Source organism: Giraffa tippelskirchi, chromosome 13 (genome assembly GCF_054371585.1).
Source record: "Giraffa tippelskirchi isolate mGirTip1 chromosome 13, T2T-mGirTip1v1.2.pri, whole genome shotgun sequence".
Taxonomy (NCBI): Eukaryota; Metazoa; Chordata; class Mammalia; order Artiodactyla; family Giraffidae; genus Giraffa; species Giraffa tippelskirchi.
Window position 1 is genome coordinate 96,733,942 of NC_137287.1, and position 21,130 is coordinate 96,755,071.

Below are 21,130 nucleotides of genomic sequence, written 5' to 3' on the forward strand. Positions count from 1 at the left end.
AGGTAAATCAGACGAGACCTTTGTATGGAAGGGATACCGTACATTAAATTCTTTATTTTTTTTTTTGTAATACTGTGGCCAGTCATTAATCTGAAGATTTCATGTGTCATTTTATTGAAGTGATATCTTAGTCTTTACACAAATGCCATGTAAACAAGTTGCTGACTGTTCTTTCTCTCGTGGAGTTGTACGGAACCTTCTGTGTGTATACCCTCAATCCCTCTGACATGTTGGCCTGTGTCTGAGGTATGATGTTACAGCCGAAGGGACCGTTGTAAATTCACGTAGAGACGGAACACTTCTGACAGCAGCTCACTGAAGCATGCTCTCGGGGACCAAGTGTCCTGTCGTCGCTGCTGAGGACGAGGAGGGGCGGCCTTGCTGGATGGCTCGCTGGGCGGCGTCCCCCATTGATTCCAGGATGCCGTTGGTCCCCACGATCCTTCCAGAGCCCGCTGCTCAGTCGGCACCACTTTCTCACTCTCCTCCTGAAGTTGTGTTCTAGGAGCTCCGGGGACCTGACTTCTCCCCGACAGCTGCCATCACGGCTCCTTGGCAGGCGGAGGTGTCGCAGATGCCGGGAGGCCCCTGAGCACCGATGGCACCAGGAAGGCCAGGATCACCGGGGAGCCCAGGCTCGCCGTGAGCCCCATCTCGGCCGTCTTTGCTGATGCCGGGCACGCCTTGCGGTCCTTGAGAGCCACCAGGAAGGTGAGTGGAGACACAGAATGGGGACATCAGTGGAGTGTCCATTAAGCCAACCCTACTCTTGTGTTTCTCTAGCTCGTGTCTTAACTCTGGGAGGAGCCCAGGGGAGGCGCACTCAGGCTGGAGAACAGCGAGGGCAGAGGCCTCGTGTGGGGAGGATGGTCCCAGGGTGTGGGAGTCAGGGTTCTGTCCTAAGCAGGGCAGTGTGGACCTGAGTCAGTCGGCGCCGTGTGAGGAATGGGTCTTGGGTGAGGGAATGGGGTGCTGTCGATGAGGGTGGTAGCTACGCGGGTGGACTGTGTGGGGGCACCTGAGCAGGTGGACAGCAGGTGGAAGCAGAAGAGAAAGCAGGAGCCAGGGCTGCTGACGGGTGTGTATTGAGGTGGCCCTAGCATGTACCCGCCCTGGGGCTGCCCTTCTCCCTCTTGGCAAAGCATTTATATTTGACATGAAAAATACCAACATCCAGGGTACACATGGGTCAATTAAGAGAAAATTCTGCTAGAACTGAACTGAAATACCTGATGGCTTTAGTTAAATAGCATCTAACTGAATCTACTTCAACACAGGGTGATCAATTCATTGATTCAGCTTTTCCTTATAAAAGTGGTTACTGAAACAGCTCCTGACCCCGCCTCTAAGAACACTTTGCCAGGAGAAAGAAGTTGTTCCGTTAGAAGGCGATGAGGTGTGCTCGTCCCCCAGATATGCCTGTGTGACGTTAGTGACAGTGGTCTCGTACCTTGCAGCCCTTGGTCTCCGTCAGGCCCATCCAGGCCCTCGCCAGCTGAGCCTTTGTCTCCTCTGTCACCCTGGTTTCCTGTCAAGAGCGAGTGACATAATCATATGCTTAGAAGCCCTGGTTCAAGTTCAAAGACAGACCGGCTGTGGTGAGTGGTGATCTGCCTTCTTACAAGCAGGGTGCCCACTTTCTAAGCTTTTTACTGAATCAAAACACATTTAGAAAAGGACACGCAGCAAAGTGTCGGGCTCAATGTCACCCACTCGTGTGACTCCCCAGTATCAGAGCATCACTCTTGGACTTTTAGCTTGTTCAATCTGAGCGTTTACCCTGTATTCCTTTGTTCAACATGAGTTTTGACAATTATTTAAGGTGTTTGCAAACACCCCCTGAACTGTGTTCTCTGTTCCCTCACTCCTGGCTGCTTTTGGTCTCTGTGGCCCTGGTGTCTGGAAGGTGCGCTGAGGCCTGCTGCGAGCGCCCGCTGGCTGCCTGTGCCTTGTGTGACGCTGGCTGTAAGCCCTGGGGATGTTCCGGGGAAACTGAGCCTCTTGTCCACATAGTGATGCTGCTTGAAGCAGACAGCTGGGCTGGGGGCGTCTGTCCTGCCTGATGCTAAAAGCAATGACACCAGTTTCCTTTCAATTGGTGTTTGTCACTTTGCCCATCACAGAAGGTAGCACACCTTCTGCAAAGGACTAGGAGCCCCAGGGCCAGGGAGTCAGGGCCTCCTGTGGGACCTGGGCTTTTCCCGGCCTCTACAGCTCTCTGACACGTCGTGTCCTGGGGAGATGGACGCCCAGCAATGACAGTGGCATCTGCCTGAGGACCTACAGAATATATTCTCTTTTAACTCAAACAATAACCTTCAGGCGTCCCCAGCTCAAGGCAGGCACCCCAGGGAGCACAGTGACCCGGCAGCCAAATGGCTGCCTCCACTGAGTCCTGTCACGCTGTTTTTCTGAGAACCCATAAAGGTGATGAATGCTCTTTTTGAATATTATTTTCAACAGTCTTAAAGGCATTCAGATCCCTATTTGGATAAAACCTTGTTGGTCTGTCTTTGAGGGGAACCATTCCCCGCTGCAGACGGTGACGTCTCCAAGACAACAGGAAGCTGTCTGACAGTGAACTTTGGCCGGCAGGGGAAGAGAAGGGCATCTGACAGTGTTTGCCCTCTAGTGCTGAAAATATTCTCAATGTCTTTACAGTAACAAAATGATACCACTAATTACAGAAGCAGTTTCATCTACTAAAGTATTTAAACTTAACCTCACAGATGAAGAAAGGAACTCACAGATGAAGAAAGGAACTTACAGAAGTAAGTTTCGTTTTTCTTAAGCTGTTTCTCAGAAATAGAAAATTATTTGGTTAATAAGTTTGGAACGAACTAGCAGCAATGAGGAACTCTAAATCCTGAATTTGGGCTGGGAGGCTAGCTGACCTGAGACAGTCAGACTGTGGTGGCGACGATGTATAATGAACCAAGTGTTCAAGGCCTTTTTTAGAAGAGGTTAATGGCCAGCAGTCCCCACAGCCGTGTTACTGTGTGGGCACTGAGCTTCCCTCGACGGCACACAGCAGGGGGTCAAGGTTTCCGCCTTGTTTCTAAATTACCTCTCCTAGTTCTTAAGATGCACTTCTCAATTTCATAACTTTTGCCTTTTGCCACAGAAATGTTCACACATGCCAGTTTTCATTACAGGAACTGTTCTTACGTATAAATGGGGCTCCTGTTGGTTCATTCCTCACATTCTTCTCAGCCCGTCCTCCCCTAAATGTTGTTCTAATGAAACTTGAGAAGAACATCACATTTTGGAAAATGTTGTCATACCCTTGGGTTTAATAAGGAGCTGGGCCCCAAAGCATGAAGGGCTGTACCCCAGGCATCTCTAGCAATGGCTTAACCTCTGGGGCTTTTCTAGAGGAGCCGGTGGGGAGGGGATGGGAGGAGAGGGGAGGGGAAGGGTAGGGCCCCTGAGGCCTTCTGTCAGTTTCCTCTCTGGGCCTCTTCCCCGCCCTGTCCCCATAAGGGAGCATCTCTGCGTGGAGACTCTGTGGAGACACTGGTGGGGGGCTCCAGCGTGTGGCTGCGTGGTGGGGTAGGCTGCACTCACCTCTGGGTCCAGGGTCTCCAAGCTCTCCTGTGGGACCTCGGTATCCAGGGGGCCCTCGAGCCCCGGGGTGACCAATGGAGCCTGGAGGGCCTGGGGGGCCCGGGGGGCCAGCAGGACCCGGTCGCCCAATGGAGCCCGGTGCTAGGGGCTTCCTCAGGTGCGCGGCCAGCTGCGCGATTTGCTCTTTTGGAAAACAAAGATCAGGCATGTATTCATCAGAAGTGTGTTACGTGAAGTGTGAACATACTGCCCTTCAAAGAAAGCTTGTTCATTGACTGCAAAGGGCTGTAACTGCTTTAGGTCCATGAGAAATGGTGTCAGTATGCTGTCCGTGAGAAATGCTGAAGAGCAAATCACAGCCCTAAGGAATGCTGAGGGGAAGGGGCCCACCCAGTGCAGACCCCAGGGACACCAGCAGTGGGCTTGGCTGGAAGGTGATGAGGGTGGGGTGGAGATGACGCTGGGGGTGAGGGGGGATGGCGGTGGGGGTGGTGGCGGTGGGGGTGGGGTGAGGGTGAGGCTGGGGGTGGTGGCGGTGGGGGTGGGGTGAGGGTGAGGCTGGGGATGAGGATGGGACCTGGTCTGGAGGTAGGTGAGGCTGCAGGCACCGTGGACCAGGCAGGGTAGGACGGGATAGAGGACACTCACCGCTGACCAGCCCCCCGCACAGCTCCCTGATGTGTTGCTCACTGGCTTCTTTCCCCTGAAATTCACCCCCAAATCCATCATCATATTGGGGGGCCCGCTGGCATCTCTTTGGGGCACCCCCACTAACACCAGGAACCCTGATTGTCTGGAAAGGACTTGATCCCGATCCAGGAAGAGCCCGACACGCAGGAGCACAGGCTCCAGGGGGACACGTACCGGGACCCCAGGTTTTCCAGTGATGCCGGGCACTCCTCGCACGCCCTGGAGGCCCATGGGGCCAGGGGGGCCAGGGACGCCGTCTACGCCGCTGGTGCCATTGGGGCCCTGGATGCCCTTGGGGCCCAGCTCCCCGCGACTGCCAGACTGGAGGGAAACAGAAGCAGGGAGGGGTTCATGGCCGAGCCACCTGCAGGGGCTTCTTCCTCGGAGCTGGCAGTTTCCCCACTTCTGACCCACACCGCCGTCAGTGCCCCAGAGCCAGCCTGGGGCACCAAGGGGGCCGGGGAGCCAGTGTCTGCCAGGCACTCACCTCTCCTTTGGGGCCAACAGGGCCGCTGGGACCCTGGAAAAGAGCAGAAGGGAAGTTGTGCACTTCACTTACTCTCATGTTGTTGGCTGTGGGAACTAGTTCCCCAGGAGCCAGGCTCGCCCGTTATTAGATGGGGATGAAGAGAAAGCAAGTCACCCATGAAGCTGCTCTCTGATTACACGACAACATCCACTGGGGTTACTCCTTCTTACTTTAGGTATGTTTCTTTTATGTTCATAAACATTGTATATTCTTTTTATATTTTTATATTGCTGAGATTGTATTGTAGCTACTGATGTTTTTAAACTTATTTTCCCCGAAGTGAAGTTGTTCAGTCGTGTCTGACTCTTTGCAACCCCATGAACTGTAACCTAGAGCCCCCAGGCTTCTCCATCCATGGAATTTTCCAGGCAAGAATACTGGAGTGGGTTGCCATTTCCTTCTCTGGGAGATCTTCCCGACCCAGGGATTGAACCCGGGTCTCCTGCATTGCAGCCATACGCTTTACCGTCTGAGTCACCAGGGAAACCACCTTATTTTCCCTAAGCAGTGTTATTAGCAGCAGTGTACTTCTTCTCGCCCATGTTTACTTTGTTCTCACTCTTGTTCTACTGTTACACACAGGTAGAGCTGAGGGTCTCCATGGCTGAGGCCCCCCTTCTCCAGTTGTGAACCCGGAAATCTGCCTGGCAGGATGTGGACAGGGACTGGGCACCAGCCAGGGGCCAGATGGCCCAGGACCCCTCCTCCACCCAGGCCGCTGTCCGGTGAGAGCCTGACGCCACCTCCGCTGCAGCCACAGCTGGTGCCCAGCAGCCCACCCGGAAAGGTTGGCTCTGGGCTACAAGATTCTGCTGGAGACGAGGATCCTGGACTGAGCCGTTTCCAGACTTAAAGAAAGGCTTGGTCACAGAGCCAGAGACCCTCGCCACGTGGGGCCACGAAGGTCCCTGTCCCCAGACCCCCTGACCGTTCCCTTTCAGTCACCTCCCGAAGTGTGACTGTCAGTTCTATCAGCCTTTTGTTCTATCAGCTCAGTGGAAGCAGCGTTTTCTGTAACTCAGTCTCACCTCTGGCTAATTCATACTGAAAAATCACAGAGGGAGTGTGGAGAGGGGGTGGGGGATAGAAGACCCCACTACAGGGCCTGAGGCCGCCCACCACAGGGGACAGCACAGATCCCACCCTCTGCCTCGGGCCTCGACTCGGCCCCACCCCCACCCCACAGACCTGCAGATGCTGCCCTCCCCGCACCCTTCCCCCCACCACAAACGTGGCGAGAGGCTGCCTGTCACACTCACCAGTTCACCTTTATCCCCAGGAAGGCCATCAGCACCCGCAATGCCCTGAAATGACACAGTGCCAAGCTGCCAACCCCCATTCTTGGTAGGAGCTGTGCCCGAGACCCAGGCCTGGGTGCCAGACAGATAGAGAGCAGAGCCTCAGGTGGGTTTGGACCATTTTAGGTCCTCCTGGTGCTCCGGGGAGGTGGGGGTGGGAGTCAGCAGCAGAGCTGTGGGCCCCTCTCCCACCCTGGGTCCTCCAGAGAGAAGGTGCTGCTCCTGGGACCCAGACAGCCAGCAGGGAGCACGCCTACTCCGAGGGTCCCTGAGGAGACCCCCAGGCCACAGGCAGCCTCTGTTGTACCCAGGAGCCAACTGACCCCGGTCTGGATGGGTGCTCTGAGTGGTCAGCCTGGAGGACCAGGAAGGGGGGGCAGTGACAAAGCTGGAAGGAGGGAGGGAGAGAAGGAAGTGCCCCCAGCCCTGAAGACAGTGGCAGCCCCCCAGCTGACCTGACCACCAATGTCTCACCTGGTCGCCCTTGGGGCCAGCAGCTCCTCCCGGGCCCTGGGCAGAAAGAGGTGAGCGTTAGAGGATCACAGCAGGGCGGGGGAGAGGGATCTGGTGCCCTTCCCCCACTGTGGTGCCAGGACCAGCTCGGCACACAAGAGCCCCTCCCGGATGCTTGGCATCCTGGCCCCTGAGCATGATGGGAGCCTAGCCCCCAGCCTCCTCCCTGATGTCCCTAGCCCCCGAGTATCAGGGACAATGGGGACCCCCCCCCCAGTGCTGACTACTGGGCACCAACACTGCCTGTGTGTGTGCTGTGGAACTGTGGGAGGTGAGATGAGGGGCGTGGGGGTACAGGGATTCCCACTGGGACAGCACTTACCCGGTCGCCCACACCACCTCGGAGGCCTTGGGGGCCCGGCAGGCCAGGGTCTCCTATGCTGCCCTTCTGGCCCTACAGACAAGGGCCCAGCTCATCAGCCCCACAAAGGAGCCCAGTGTTGACCTCTCCCCAAGCCCGACTGGCCCACCTGGGCTCCCTGGCCCCAAACCTCACCCACCTGGAAGCCACGGACGCCAGGGGCCCCAGGGGGGCCTTGCGGGCCCAGCGCCCCCTGAAAGACAGAGGGAGAGCGTTAGTCCAGCTCCGCCTCCCCTTGGGGGCTGGGCAGGCGAAGGACTGGACCCCAAGCCATCTGGCCCAGTTGCTGGGGAGGGGGCATCCTGGGGGCAGCTGGGGTGGCAGAGGTTGGGCCCTGGGACCCTGTGCATCAGGCAGACTTGGCACCAGGCACCGATTCCCCTGCTGTCCTGGGCACTGAGGCTGGTGGTGTCATTCCTGGGTCTGTGGAGGTGCCTGAGGCGGGGCTGCTCCCTCGGCCGGGTGCCAGGTGCTGGGCCTCTGCGCCCTCAGCACACAGTCTGAAGGACAGGACAGCTGGGGCCTGGCCACCACCATGTCCCAACTTTCACAGACTCAACCCTTTCATACCTCCAAGATGCCACCCCAGCCCTCAGAGAAACGGGCCCCGAGCCCATTGCCCCTCGAGACTTCATTTCCCCAACTCACCGCTGAGCCCCTGTGTCCAGCCTCTCCACGCTCGCCAGGCATGCCAACATCTCCCTACACTCGGGAAGGGACAAAGGGTGTCAGCGGGCTCCATGCACACATGAGTAGGGGGCAAGGGCTGCAGATACTCACTGGGACACCGGGCTCTCCCGAGGGGCCGGCCTCACCCAGCTCTCCATGTCTGCCCTGCGGGGGAGGGGTGAACCCTGAGTGCCTGCCCGTGATGGGGGGGGCCCCCTCTGCCCCCAAGACCCAGACTGCGGCTGTGCCTTCCCCTCCCCCTCTCCCCAGGAGAAAGCAACCACATACCAGTTCTCCTTTCTCACCCTTGGACCCTGCTCGTCCGGGGAGACCCTGTAGGTCAGAGGTCAGCACACAAGGTCAGAGGCAGAGCACCCTGAGAGTGAGGGGCTCTGGCAGCCTCCCTGGCCTTGATGCAGAGACCCCACACACACCCCTGCTCTGGGTAGATGGCCACCCAGTAGCCGCATGCACTCACCGGCAGCCCGTTGGGCCCCTTCTCTCCAGGGGCACCATGGCGACCAGCTTCTCCCTGTGAGGTTTGGGGGACATGTGCTGGGATCCTGCAGGCTGAATGCCCCGCACACCCTCCTCCTCCCTGCAGACCCCCAGGCAGGACCAACCTTCTCGCCATCGAGTCCTGGCACGCCATCCCGGCCGTCCTTGCCTGGCATGCCCTGGGGACAGGATGGTGTGAGGCTGGGTGAGCAGTGGGCCCCCTCCAGGCCACGCCCTCCAGGCCACACCCTCCAGGCCCTGCCCTTCCCCACTACCCTGCCATGGGTCTACCCTCTTGGGCTCAGGCAGGTGGTGACCTGTGCTGTCCTCCGATTGTGCAGGTGAGGTCAGGGAGGATGCACCCAGACTCTTCACAGCACTCCAGGAAAAGTCTGTTGTGCCCACTTTACAGACCAGGAAACTGAGGCCTGGGAGCCAAGATCTGGCCTTCCTAGTCCCACAGTCTCGACCAATTTTGGAACCACAGACACAGCCACGGGCTGGGAGGGCGGCAAGAGGGCAGCCAGGGTCTCCTTCCTCTCCCCTCCTTTAGCTCTCCTCCCCACCACCAGGCCATGCTACCCTGTCCTCTCAGGCTGAGGTGGGGAAGGGGCCAGGGGGCCAGGAGGAAGTGTGGGTCCAGGCTGAACATGGGCACAGGGCCAGGAGAGCTGCACAGGTCATCCACCCCACCCCACCATGCGCTGGCAGCCGCAGACACTCACCGGCTCTCCACCGGGCCCAGACATGCCGGGGACGCCTTTAGGACCAGGCCTGCCCTAGGGGACACAGAGGGACCACAGTCAGGCTTGGGGACTGCTCTCCCAGATGTGTCACTGGGTCCTGGGAGGGGGGCAGGAACCTTGCCCACCACTTCCTAGACTCAGGATTGGCTGGGGGACAGCTGTGGGGGCCAGGGCTGACCTCTAGGGGAAAAGGCCCATCAAGCAGGAGCTATCTTAGGGTCTTGGGGATGCCTCTCGAGCCGAGGAAAGATGAGATGGGTTTGGAGACGGTCACTTCAGTTCGTTTTGGGAGATGCCTGATTATCTCAGTGTCACTTAACCCGAGAGTTGTGTTTTCTGTTTCTCCATCTCTCAGCTGGGCGGTCCTGGCACAAGGTCAGGCCTCACAGCCCAGGGCCTCTTGATGGATGTCAGTGGTCCTCTGGCCCCTGCCCGGCCACTCCCAAGAGGAGCTTGTTAGGTGACAATAGCTTCAAGGAGCCACAGGGGAAACAAGGCCGGGGGCTCCTGGGGAAGCTACCTGGGCTAGGGGGGAAGGCTTGTCTCCCTAGGCCGGGCCTGGCACTACCCAGAGGCTCCCCCTACCCCTGGGAGAGGGCAGCTGCCCCAGGCCTCTTTGGACTTGCTGTCTGTGTGCCTCCCCCACCCCCATGGACCAGGTTCTGCCCAGGAAGGACCCAGAAAACCCAGGTTCTCTCACTTACAAGGTCGCCTTTGGGGCCGCGGAACCCCTCTGGGCCCCTCTCTCCTCTGTCGCCCTGCAGTGACAAGGGGGACAGGGAAAGAATTAACAGGTGGGGGGACGGATGACACTGCTGAGGGTCGCAGAGGCCAGAGGGACCCCGACCACACCTCCACCTCACTTTGTGTCTGAAAATGGTGCAGATCTCCCATGAGGGCCAGGCTGACTCCTCTGGGAAACTATCCCCCCGCGCCAGGTGTGCCCAGTCATTCCTGTCAGGCATGCACCCCAGTGTGACACATAAGTCCCCCAGGTGAGCCCATGGGACAATGAAGCCCTGGGAAGGGCTGCGGCAGCCCAGTGGGTCTGGGGAAGGCGACTGGGTGAGGAAGAGAGGAGAGAACAGAGCTGGGCCTGCAGGGGCCACCCCATACACACATACCGCTTTCCCAGGGGCTCCTGGGATCCCGGGGGGCCCTCGGAACCCGATGGGACCCTGTGGAGGAGAAAGACCCTGAGCCTCTCATCAGAAGCCTGGGGGCATCCTCAAGGCACCCAGGTCCATCTGGAGAGGCCCTCCCAGGAGCCCCACAGCAACACCCCCGTCAGCACCCCGCTAGGGTCCCCAGGCCTCCCCCCCCTACATTTGCCAAGCCCCTCCTTGATGCCCCCCATTTGCCCCTCCCATCTCCTTGGACCCACAAAACCCTTCACAGGCTCTGGTTTGGGGAACCATCCAGTGAGTGGAGTCCAGAGACAGCCCTGCCATGGCCACGGGTGAGGACCCACACTCACGGGGCCCACCTGACCTCTGGAGGTAGCCCCCAATGCCTCTTGACCTCGGGCTGGCCCACAGTCCCTCAAGGGCCAGGTGGGCAGAGGGGCTTGTAGACTTACCCGGTCCCCGGGGGGTCCGAGTGGCCCTGGAAGTCCTCGTAGGCCCCGTGGACCCTGCAGGGAGAGAGCTGGAGCTGTAGGGCCCAGGCCAGCAGTCCCCCAGGAGTGCACACTCCCAGGAGCCATGGAGACCTTGGTCTCCCTTAGAAGCCCCTGGTCTCAGGACCCCCACCCAGTCCCGTCCTGGGGGTTGGTGGACCACTCCTCACAGCCCTGAGCTGTCCACCCCACATCCTCACCCATCCAACCCCTCTCTCTGCTCACCTGCAACCCCACAGTGCCTGGGATACCAGGGGGTCCAGGGGGGCCGGGGTCACCCTGCAAGAGAGGTGCAGAAAGTGGTGGTGGGTGGGGTCAGCCCCAGCTTTCCTCCTTGCCCTCTCCCCCTACCCACTGCCCAAGCCCTAGCAGTGGGGGGCATTGCCCTGACCTCACAGCTGCACCTCCAAGGCCGAGGGGGCGCTGGCCATCTTCCAGAGAGGTCGCACCCTGTCCTCCCTCCCAGCAAGGATACCAGCACTCCCTGGACACCTCCTCCTGGTGGGGGTCAGCCGCTCACATGGCAGTCTGGCCACTCACACCACACTAGAGGGGTCCTAGTCTGCAGGTAAGGACAGACACACATCCTCCAGGGCAGTGGCCATGAGGGAGGTGGGCAGCGGGCCTGCCCAGGCTCAGGGAACCTCTGGTGAGGCCAGGTGGTGGGGGTCTGTCCAGAGACCCTGCCCCAAATCACCAGGCTCTGGCAGGCAGGCCCAGAATGGGGGGATGGGGGTTCACAGAAGCCGCTCAGTCAGGGTGCCCTCACCTGCCCGCCTGCGAAGCAGCCAGCACCTCTCACTCACCCCAACCCCACCCCAGTGCCTGTTCCTCCCCACCCCGCTCCCGGGTTCCACCCCCCGGCCGGCCTCCACCTTTTCGCCATCCTTGCCGACTTCTCCGGGCTCCCCTTTGTAGCCAGTGGGTCCCTGAAAGACAGCGGTGGGCAGACAGTCACAGCCCCACCCGCAAGCAGCCCTAAACAATTAGGCCTGCCCAGCCCACCAGCCAGCTGGGGAAACCATGGCCCTGGTGGGAGGAGCAGTGCTGGGCCAGGATGGGGGTGGGGGTCTGAGGCCAGCTTTCCCCACGCTGTCTCTCAATGCCCCCCATCCCAGCAGGTCACCAGTGTTGAGGGGACAGGGACACAGCAAGGACCCCCAGCAGGGTGGGACCCCAGTCTCTCTTGCTTCCTGCAACAGACCTGTGACCCCACCACCCCCTGACCTCTGCCCATGTTGGGGCCCGGCCACCTCCTAGGGAGTGTAGAGGTGGGCTGGGGTCTGCGTCAACCCTCAGTGGCTGCTCACCTTGAACCCTGGCATTCCTGGGGGCCCTGGGGGACCTGGCGGGCAGATGGCGGGGCACTGTTGGGAAACAGAGTGGTCAGACCCCTCCCAGTCAAACAGAATAGGAGCAGGCACTGAGGTCAGAACACGCAGGCCCTGAGATGGGCCATTTGGCATGGGTGAAGGGAACCTTGGGCCATACGGGGGCCTCCTGGGGCAGAGACAGGGCCTCATTCAGGGCCTCTGCGGGGTGCAGTGAGGGACTGCAGAGCCAGGCCACAGCCACCAGCCCCTCGAGGCCGCCTCCACACACCCGGCTCCGATGTCTCAGCACAGCACAGGTTCAAAGTAGCTATTCAGCACGGTGGCTGCTGGCTTCACAAAGGGGCCTTCATCACACAGCTCGGCAGCCAGCCCTGCTCGGGGTCCCCATGGTGCATGGAGGTGCCAGAGGGAGGCGTGCATGACCTGGGGCATCCCCAGGGTCTCAGCGAGCCCAGAGCTGGTGTGGGGGCTTCTGGATCATTCTACAGCTCATCTGGTAGAGCCAGTGACATCACCACCCCCTCCCCCCCAGTTACTCCCCCAGCATCAGGGGCCCAGCCGTTCTCCTCTTTTCCAGAAGACCACTGAGGCCTCCCCAGGGACACCAATGTCAAGCCCTCAGGACACAGGTGGGGGGCGAGAAGGGCCAGCAGAGGCACCAGTGGGCTAGCTGGGCCAGGCCAGGCCCTCTGCTTAATAACTTACAACTGCTCCTTCCAGGAGGCTGGGTGTTGGCCCACGAACCCTGGGCCTCCAGAGTCACTGTTCTTACATGAGAGACAAAGCTTAACCACTAGACTGTAGCCTGAAAATTTCTGTCTACCCTGCCAAGGCTGTCAAGCTTGCCCTGCATGGCTAAAACCTGGCCTTCACACGCAAAGCCTGGCTGTGCCAAGGAGGAGTGGAATTGGCCAACGTGATTTTGCTTAAATTAACTTCCATTTGTGCTACCGTGCATGCCAGGGAGATGCGATGGTGCAAGGCTAGACTGTGGGGGTGGGGAGAGGGCAGCGCAGGGGGGCTGCTACACCCAGAACTGGTGCTGCCTGCACTGAGCCCATTCCTAGGGAGCCCCCATCCCTGCCTTCTTGTGCTCTCCAGATGGGGCCCCCTCCCACCAAGACAGGCACCCCCACAAAAGGCTTTGAAAAGGCTGCACGTGCCCACCTGAAGATCAGTAGCACCTTCGGGAAGGACCCCTGGGTGACCCTGGAACACAGAGATGCCAGCTTTGACACAGCCCTCCACCCTCCTGCCCTACAACCCACCACTTGAGACCACCAGGGCACTCAGGGGTCCTTCATCCCCCAGTGACCAGTGCCAGTTACTGCTGGCCCCCTCTGCAGGGTGTGTGACAATGACAGAAACTATCTGCCCTTGGGATGGGGTGGACCCCAGGCCTGAGCCCCACTAGCCCAGGTCAGCTGATGCACCTGCTCCATCCTGGCCCTAGCCCATGTCTAGGGTATGGCCAGGACTCTCCATGCAGATATAGGTCCTGGGGCTGGCAGCCTGGGGGGCCTGAGGATGGGCTCCCTGGGGACAAGGGAATCCCACCCACCAAGCAGTTAACCATGCCTGAGACTTGCCCGAGAGCTTGAGAGCCTCTACCCAGTACTCACAGGGGGGCCAGGAGGTCCTGGGGGGCCAGGGAGGCCTGGGAGTCCTGAGGGTCCCTGTGGGAGGGGTTATGATTTAGACGGAGCAGGAGCAGCCCCCACAAGAGGTGAGGTGACCAGCCACCTCCAGAGAGGAGCCCCACCCCCTCCCCAGGACGATGCAGTTATGGTGCCGCCCACCTGCTCGCCCCTCCCCCCAACTTCTGCATCCCGAGATCCACTCTGTCCTTGGACTTCAGCCACTGAAGCCCATCAAAGAAGGAGGGAGGGAGAGGAGGGGTGCAGAGAGCAGGTGAAGGGGGGGAGGGAAAAGGGAGAGAAAGGCCCCCCCATAGTTGCCTTTGGGGAGTCCTGGCAGCCACTCACCGGGGGGCCCCGGAGGCCAATTCCACCTGGCAGGCCGCTCACCCCTGCCTCTCCCTGGGGAGGTAAGAAGTGAGAGAGGGGGGTCTGCACCCAAGGAGCTCTGAGGACCCAGGGCAGTTCAGACTCTGTCCCGTATCCCCTCACAGGGCTGGCCAGCTCTCTTTAGGGACAGGGACTCTGTCTTCCCTCACCAAGCCCCACCCTCACCCTGGCTTGGGACCTGGTGACCATGTTGGCCCTGAGTGTGGTGGGCATGCTTTGGGGGGGCGGGCACAAGGGTTTTAAGTACTCACAGGGGGTCCAGGGAGGCCTTTGCCCTGCAATGCCAAGAATGGGGTTAGGGCTTGCTGGGGATGGGAGGGGGTTGCCCACCACCCACCCCATCACTCTGAACTGGTAGGGCAGTCACTGGGGATGAGAGGATACAGCCCAGATGGCACCCAGGATCCCAGGAGAAGCTGCACGGGGGCTGCACTTGGGGAGCTTGGGGGCCCTCAAACTCCCACCAGGAGGAGATGCGATTACTCACCCCCAGCCCAGGTGGCCCTGGGGGTCCCAGACTTCCCTGCAGGAGGAAACAGTGTGTCAGAGGGGCTGGCAGAGGCACCATGCCTGTGTATGCAAACCCATTCCCCTCCCTCCCAAGTTCATCTCCCCTGAGGAGGGGTTCCTGTTTCACAGAAGACTGACAGCAGGTGGGGGGGGGACCTCTGATGTCCCCGGGGTCTGGGTCCAGCCCTTTACCAACAATCCTGTAGAAGAAAAGCCAGAACCGGTCCTACCTTCCCGGGAGCACTGCTGCAGGCAGGATGGACCACCAGGTGTGACCCATGCCACACAGAGGAGCTCCATGGCCGGTTCCTCCAGGAAGCCCTCTGACCTTGGCCCAAAGCTCCAGCAGCCACCTGCTTGTCAGCACCCTCCTGGCCCTCCTCCTGCCTGCATCCCAGCTTCGAGGTCCTTGTACTGGAGGCCCCTCCCCTCCTGTATCCCAGGCTCCCAGCAGAAAAGCCTGGAGCTAGCCCACTCTCCCCCACCCTCCTCCATCTCCCACACCCTCCTTGGCATCACCCAAAGCCCCTGCCCTCCTGCAGGTGGCCACTCTCTTCCTTGTTTCTACTCAGAAATCACCATAGCCCAGTTCCCCCACACCCAGCCCCCTGTCTTCTGCACTCCAGGGCTGGGAAACAGTCATTTCTTAAAGCAGGGAAGGAGAGGGAGTGTTGGGTTCAGCTTTGCTCTCAGCACCACGAGAGAAGTTAGTCAACCAGAAAGAGGCTTTGGTAGACACTGGTCAGACTCAGGGGACAGGCTGGGTGACCATGGCCCCTCGGGTGGGCACAGAGAGAGGGGCAGTGGCTCACCATGGGAGGAGGAGGGCCAGCCATGCCCCCCCCCATGCCAGCCCCTCAACATGGTCTGAGGGCTGGGGCAGCTCTGACCAGATAGGGTGGGGACAGTGGAACCCTGTGTCCACCTGTCCTCCCGCCCCCTCCACCCCACATCAGGGGTGGGGCCCAGCCAGTCCAGTCACAGCAGCTGCCCTCAGAACCCCCACCCCGTGGACAGGCGGTGCTCAGCCAGACCACCCCTTTCCAGGACCTCAACCCCAAGCTGAAGCCACTGGACCCAGTGTCTGACTTACCCGTTCTCCGGGAGCGCCCTTGGGTCCAGGAGGTCCATCCTGCCCTGTCAGACCCTGGGGAGCAGATGGAAGGAGGGCTGGAGGGGTCGCACAGGAAGGACATGCTCCGCCAGGGGAAAGAACCAGCCATGGGCCGTTCTCTAACTAAAGCCAGTCCAGAGAGGTCACAAAGACTGGACTGGTACCTCCCCCTGCTGGCCCCACCCACCATCCACCTGGTATCCTGTGCTGGGGCGTGGGGGCAGCCGGTGGGAAGCCAGTAGCTGGAGCCCCTGCTGGAGTGGACAAGCCCAGGGGGTCGGAGAGTTCCCCTCTTGGACCCCCTCCAGTGCTCACAAAGCCCCCATCCTGGGGCCCCGCCTTAAGCTCCTGAGGACCCCTGATGCAGCCGCCAGGGGCTTGGAGGGGTCTGGATAATGGGCCTTTGTTCCGAGAGAAGCGAGAGCTGGCGGGACTTTCGCCCCTCCTGTGTGCTGGCGCTGTTGTCTGGCGGACAGGGCCAGACACTGACGGGTCTGGGACGGAGGCCAAGGGACCCCGCTGGGGGACCTCTGGAGATCCTCTTGGGCCAGGCTCTCCTGTTTGAGCTGGCCCAGCTGGAGAGCAGCAATTAAACCTGACTCCTGGGTGCTGGGATGGAGCCCCTCCAGGCGGGAGGAGGTGGGGGCTTGCACGAGGAGAGGAGGGGAGGAGGAAGGGAGGGGAGGAGCGGGCACACTCACATCCACGCCAGGCAGTCCAGGCAGCCCGGCCTCTCCTGGTTTCCCCGGCTTCCCTGGGGCCCCTTTCGGTCCCTGTGGGAGGAAAGGGCAGAGGAGTGACAGAAGCTGAGCCAGAGAATGGCCTTCACCAAGAAGAGAGACATCCTACAGTGGGGCCCAAGGAGGGCCTCTCCACCAGAGCCCCACCTCCATGCTGCCCGCAGACCCTGGTCCAGCTGCCCACCCTTGCTGGTGCCTCCTCCAGCAGCCCCCTACCCTTCTTTGGCCACATCTGTATGATACTCACCTGGATGCTTCAACCTTCCCAGTGAAGGGCCAGGGTACCCTCTGTGAGCCTAGAGCCCTTAATTCCTGGCCTGAACAGCTCCAGGAGGGTCACTTGTGGGACCTCTGACGAGGTGGATGTGCAGGGTTGTGTCCACCCCTCCCCTGGCCCAAACAAGCTTCAAAAGCCAGACCCTGCCCTGAGAGGCACCAAGTCCCACCTACTCCCCTCCCATCCCTTTCTGCTCTGCCCCTGCTCCCAGGCCTCCCCTTTGGTGATCCAGCGCCCAGTGTGCTGGGAAGGGATGTCAATGACCCCTCTGTTATAGCCCCACCCCTCCCCTCCAGACTAGAAGGAGGCCATCCCCCCACCACACACACACACACACACACACACACACACACACAGCCCACACCGCAGCCAGGACACTCACCGCGGGCCCAGGCAGACCAGGAGGACCAACTTCTCCCTGCAGAGGGGATATGCCCACGTGACCAAGCGTCCCCAGGGAGCAGAGCTGGGCCAGAGGAGGCCCCAGAAGACAAGATGGAGCCCATCATCTTGTCGTGCACACTGGTGGGCCCCTCCCCTCCAGGGGCAGGCACAGAAGTGGGTGGTGGGGAGAGGGCAGGTGGTAGGGAGAGGGGCTAGCTGGACAGATTGGGGCTTTTGAGCCCACTTTGAGGGCACAGGAACACCCCAGAAATGATGGGAGGCCTCCACCTGCCTGAAACCTAGTCCGAGGTGGCAGCCCCCAGACTCACAGAGGAAGGCACCCCAGCGCCCCTCCCCTCGGATGACCACCCAAAGCTTCCAGGCCAGGTATTACGTGGAAACATCCCTAGAAGGAACAACGGGGCCTGGCTCCTATTGGCTGCGGAGTCTTGGGGTGCCAGGGGCCCAGCCCCAACAGGAGGGGAGGCTGCCTGGGTCCAAGGCCCAACATGGCTGCACTAGGCGATGGCTCTTTGGAGGGTGTGGGAGGAGGGAGACTCAGGCCATCAAGAGCCAGGCAGGCCCCTGGGACTCAAGGAGCTGAGGACTGGTCAAGGGCAGCTCCACCAGGGAACAGCACTGGTGAGGAGACGCCTGGAGGGCCCTAAATTTCACAGCCTGGCTGGGTCTCTCTGGGTCCAGGGCTCTCACCCCACCTGGGTCTGGGGGCAGGCTGTGGGGTCTCATCTGCTTTCACACGGCCAGGGGCACACTTAGACTGGGGGATCTTGAAGATGACAGACCCCCAGCCCCTTCAAGGCTGGCTCCAACCTCTAGCAGCCACAGAGACCCTGCCAGCGAAGGACAGGCCTCATGCCTGGGCCTTCACCTCCAGAAAAGAGGAGTGTGGGCCCTCCAGGGACCCAGAGACACATGCCTTGGGGCCTACACTTCCAACACAAAGAGCACTTCACAGCCACCCCCTCCTGTTCTGGGGAGACAACCCTTGAGGGATCCACTCCAGGAAGGAGCAAGGATCATTTGTCCCATTTCACATTCTACAGGGGTGCTCATCACCCCCAAAATCACCCCAGCTCTGGGAGGTGGACTTCGTTTTCTCTCCATCAGGTCTGGGGCTCAGGGAGTTTGGGGCCAGAGTGAGAACCCCACAGAAGCTTCCCCATCATCCCCCCAAACTCACATCGATGCCATCCTTGCCTGGCTTCCCAGGTGGCCCTTGGGGGCCGGGGGGGCCTCGAGGTCCCACTTTCTGAAATGGAGAAGCGTCATTAGGTGGCAGCACCTTGTGCTCTCCCACTGGGGGTCCCCCTAGTTGGCCCTGGGGTTAGCCCGACAGAGCACCCCCTCCTCCCAGTCCGGAGAAGAGCTTGGGCCTGTGCAGGGGCCCGCACCGCCCCCCTCCCCATTCCCCTTCAGACCCCTAGGCTGTCGCAGTGTCCCTTGCCACCTTGCTGGGCCAAGAGGGGCCACGTCCGAGGCCCATGAGGAACAAAGGCCACATTGTGTGTCTCAGGTGGAGACGCAGCTCTGGCACCACACCCGCTGGGTGAGGACGGGGCAGTCCCTGAACTCATCCCCTGGATGTCCCTGTGTCCGTGGGGGCTCTGCCGGGCAATGGTGAGCCTGTGCCCAGGTGGTGCAGAAACTTTGCAGTGACAAGACTGTGCCCGTCATCCCCAAGTGCCCTGGGATTCCTGGCTCCCTCGCTGATTCAAGGAGGCAAGGGGGAAGGTTATTCCCTGGCTGCGCTGCTCAACAGGTGACCTCAGAAGCGGGGACCCCCACCCTTAGCTGCATTCAAAGGCGAGCCCCCTGTGCCCTGGGTCCCATGCTCACCTGTGCCTCAGTCAAGGTTATGGTGGCGGCCAGCAGCTGCCCCAGCAGCAGCAGGGCCAGGGTGGGGGCTCCGGCCATGGCTGCACTCGCGCTCTGAGCGGAGCTGGCGGGTGGAGGCAGGGGCCTCGAGCTGGGCTCGGCGGGCGGGGCTGGCTGTGGGCCGGCCAGCCACCAGTTCCCGCCCCGTCGGCCCTCGCACAAGCCCCCCATTCAGCCAGCCCACCTGGGTGGGCGGGGGCTTCTGCATCGCCCCACTCCCTGCCGAGCCAGCCAGGGAAAAAAGAAACCCAGTGGCATTTTTGGGGCCAGCCTCTGAGTTAAAATTATCCTGGGACCGGTGAGTTACACACACACACCTTTCAGCAAAAGAGAAAGAGGCTCTTTTCTCCCTTGGTCCTGGACCAGGGTGTGGAGGGAGAGCCCCACGCTGAAGGCTCCTTTTAAGAAGGGGCAGTCCTGGTTTGTCAAGGGGCTGACCAAGTTACATTCTCCTCCCTGGGATCCTGAGAGGGACCCCGCTGCCCAAGGCCCAGGAAGTCCTTCAGAGAGAGTGAACATATCTGTGCCAGGGACCAGACAGGGCCCACCAAGGACCCCAGTCCCTGCAGTGAGCAGAAGTCCAGGGCCATGCATGCCAGGCTGGAACCCCCCTCACCGGGGCCCTCACCCCAAACTTTAACTGTACTGAGTGGCCCATGCACCTGAACCAGCACTGGCAAAGGCCGGACTGTCACCCCGCACTGCCACCCCAAGAGGAAAGTGGGGGCCCCACAGAGAAAGGAAGTGCCACCGTGACCCCGGACCTGAGAGAAAGCGCAGTGGACAGGAGCTGGCTGCTCCTTTCTCACAAGCTGGGCGAGCTGTGCTTCACCTGGAAACGCATGGGGACAGCAGGGTGAGGGGCAGCACCTGAGGCCAGGGGCACTCAATGTCCCCCAGGGGGACACTCAAACATCCAGGTCACCTACAGAGCCCCGATTGCTCAGAATCCCCAGCTACCCCCTCCCCCCCGCCCCCGCCAGGTGTCAGAGTCTTTAGAATTCCCTGGGAAATGAGGCTTCAGAATTTCTGCTGGAGGCAACTCAGAGCTTGAGTCGATGGAGGTGTGCAGAGGCAGATCATGCAGTTAAGAACCTTCCTTCCCTTCCCCATTGGGTTCAGCTGTGAGCTGCTCATCAGGCTTGGCCACACCCTCCAATCTTTGTTCAGTCGCTAAGTTATGTGCGACTCTTTGTGACCCCATGGACTGTAGCCCACCAGGCTCCTCTGTCCTCCACTATCTCCTGGAGTTTGCTCAAATTCATGTCCTTTGAGTTGGTGATGCTATCTAACCATCTCATCCTCTGCCTTTCCCTTCTCTTTTTGTCTCCAAAGGGAGGGAGAATTATATCAGGAAGGGACAAGAGAATCTCCAAAATTCCTGCCTTCTAGGAGTCATCCTAGGACATCCTCACAGATGCAAGGTGGGGTTATGGGGCTGTGGGCGGGGCAAGCCGCTCCATCCCACCCCTACTGACAAGGCCTCTCGCCCGACCCCCTGCCTCCTGTACTTCCATGCCTGACACGGCAGGGGCGCCAGAGGGCTCCTGCAGGACCAGAGTTGGGGAAGCCTTGTTGTGAAGTCAAGGAGAGACCTGGTGCCTGGAATCCCATTCCCCCCATCCTAGCCCTAAGCAGACCCTCCCACCTGCTGCTAGGAAACACCCTCCCTTGGAGAGCAGCCCCTGCCTAGAAGTCCTAATAGCCACAGTGGCCTGGGGAGAGACCAGGGGGCCGGCTTCACATCTACTGGCCAGTGTCCGGGGTCACTGCCCACCTGTCTTGGACCATCACTCTCCCTCAAACTTGCAGGTCAGGTGGGTCTGAGCGGCCTGCCAGCCTGTCCCCAGGTCCCGCTGCTGGGCACAGATACTCCCCTCCCCCAGGGTTGCTCCAGTGGTGTCTTCCTCTCCCTCCAGGCTCCAGGCTTTTCTATCTGAACCTGAGCCCAATAATGGTCTGGATAAGGACCCTGATCCCTGGGGTCACTGTATGGCCCAAACTAGCCCCAACAAGTGACTTTAAGTTTGTCCATCTCCCCCCGCCCCCACACACAGGACAGGAGCTGTCGGGGGAGCATGTTAGTGGGACGCAGGTCCCAGCTCCCAACCCACAGAATGAACTAGGTTCCCTCTCCCTGCCCCCTACCCCCAGGTGTGACCTCCATCACTTCCACGTGTCAGGAGGGGAGAGGTCAGTCCTGGCCAAGGGACAAAGCTAGGCTGAGGGCAGCTTGCCCGGTGGGTTGGGGGCTGCTGAAGAAGGGTGGCACTCTGTTCCCATGCCAGGTTGGAGGGCCCAGGGTCCCTGTGTGGAGGACCCATGGGCTGAGGGGCGGCTGTGGCTGCCAGGGCAGGGA

At 60.4% G+C, this 21,130-nt stretch overlaps 1 protein-coding gene across 1 annotated transcript; it reads right to left on the reverse strand.

The window, feature by feature from the left end:
- Nucleotides 1–25: 25 nt before the first annotated feature.
- On the reverse strand, nucleotides 26–18,990 carry COL9A3 (collagen type IX alpha 3 chain). Its single transcript, XM_081557709.1, has 32 exons — nucleotides 18,733–18,990; nucleotides 18,077–18,145; nucleotides 16,874–16,909; nucleotides 16,176–16,247; nucleotides 15,454–15,507; nucleotides 14,338–14,373; nucleotides 14,102–14,125; nucleotides 13,809–13,862; nucleotides 13,446–13,499; nucleotides 12,991–13,032; nucleotides 11,800–11,856; nucleotides 11,365–11,418; nucleotides 10,715–10,768; nucleotides 10,451–10,504; nucleotides 9,996–10,049; nucleotides 9,576–9,629; nucleotides 8,851–8,904; nucleotides 8,251–8,304; nucleotides 8,106–8,159; nucleotides 7,916–7,960; nucleotides 7,739–7,792; nucleotides 7,607–7,660; nucleotides 7,098–7,151; nucleotides 6,920–6,991; nucleotides 6,559–6,594; nucleotides 6,046–6,090; nucleotides 4,745–4,777; nucleotides 4,432–4,578; nucleotides 4,216–4,270; nucleotides 3,568–3,750; nucleotides 1,451–1,528; nucleotides 26–692 (listed from the first exon to the last, which is right to left on the reverse strand). The coding sequence occupies exons 1-32, from the start codon at nucleotides 18,940–18,942 to the stop codon at nucleotides 502–504; spliced, it is 2,187 nt and encodes a 728-aa protein (XP_081413835.1). The 5' UTR covers nucleotides 18,943–18,990; the 3' UTR covers nucleotides 26–501.
- Nucleotides 18,991–21,130: the final 2,140 nt, after the last annotated feature.

What these genes read in the sequence shown, in the direction of transcription:
- COL9A3 (XM_081557709.1), bottom strand. Translation starts at nt 18,942, where the DNA reads ATGGGGGGCTTGTGCGAGGGCCGACGGGGCGGGAACTGGTGGCTGGCC. An exon ending in AAGGCCTCCCTGGACCCCCT is followed by an intron (nt 13,863 to 14,101) that starts GTGAGTACTTAA and finishes TTACCTCCCCAG; the next exon opens with GGAGAGGCAGGGGTGAGCGG. An exon ending in CGGGAGAGCCCGGTGTCCCA is followed by an intron (nt 7,661 to 7,738) that starts GTGAGTATCTGC and finishes TCCCGAGTGTAG; the next exon opens with GGAGATGTTGGCATGCCTGG.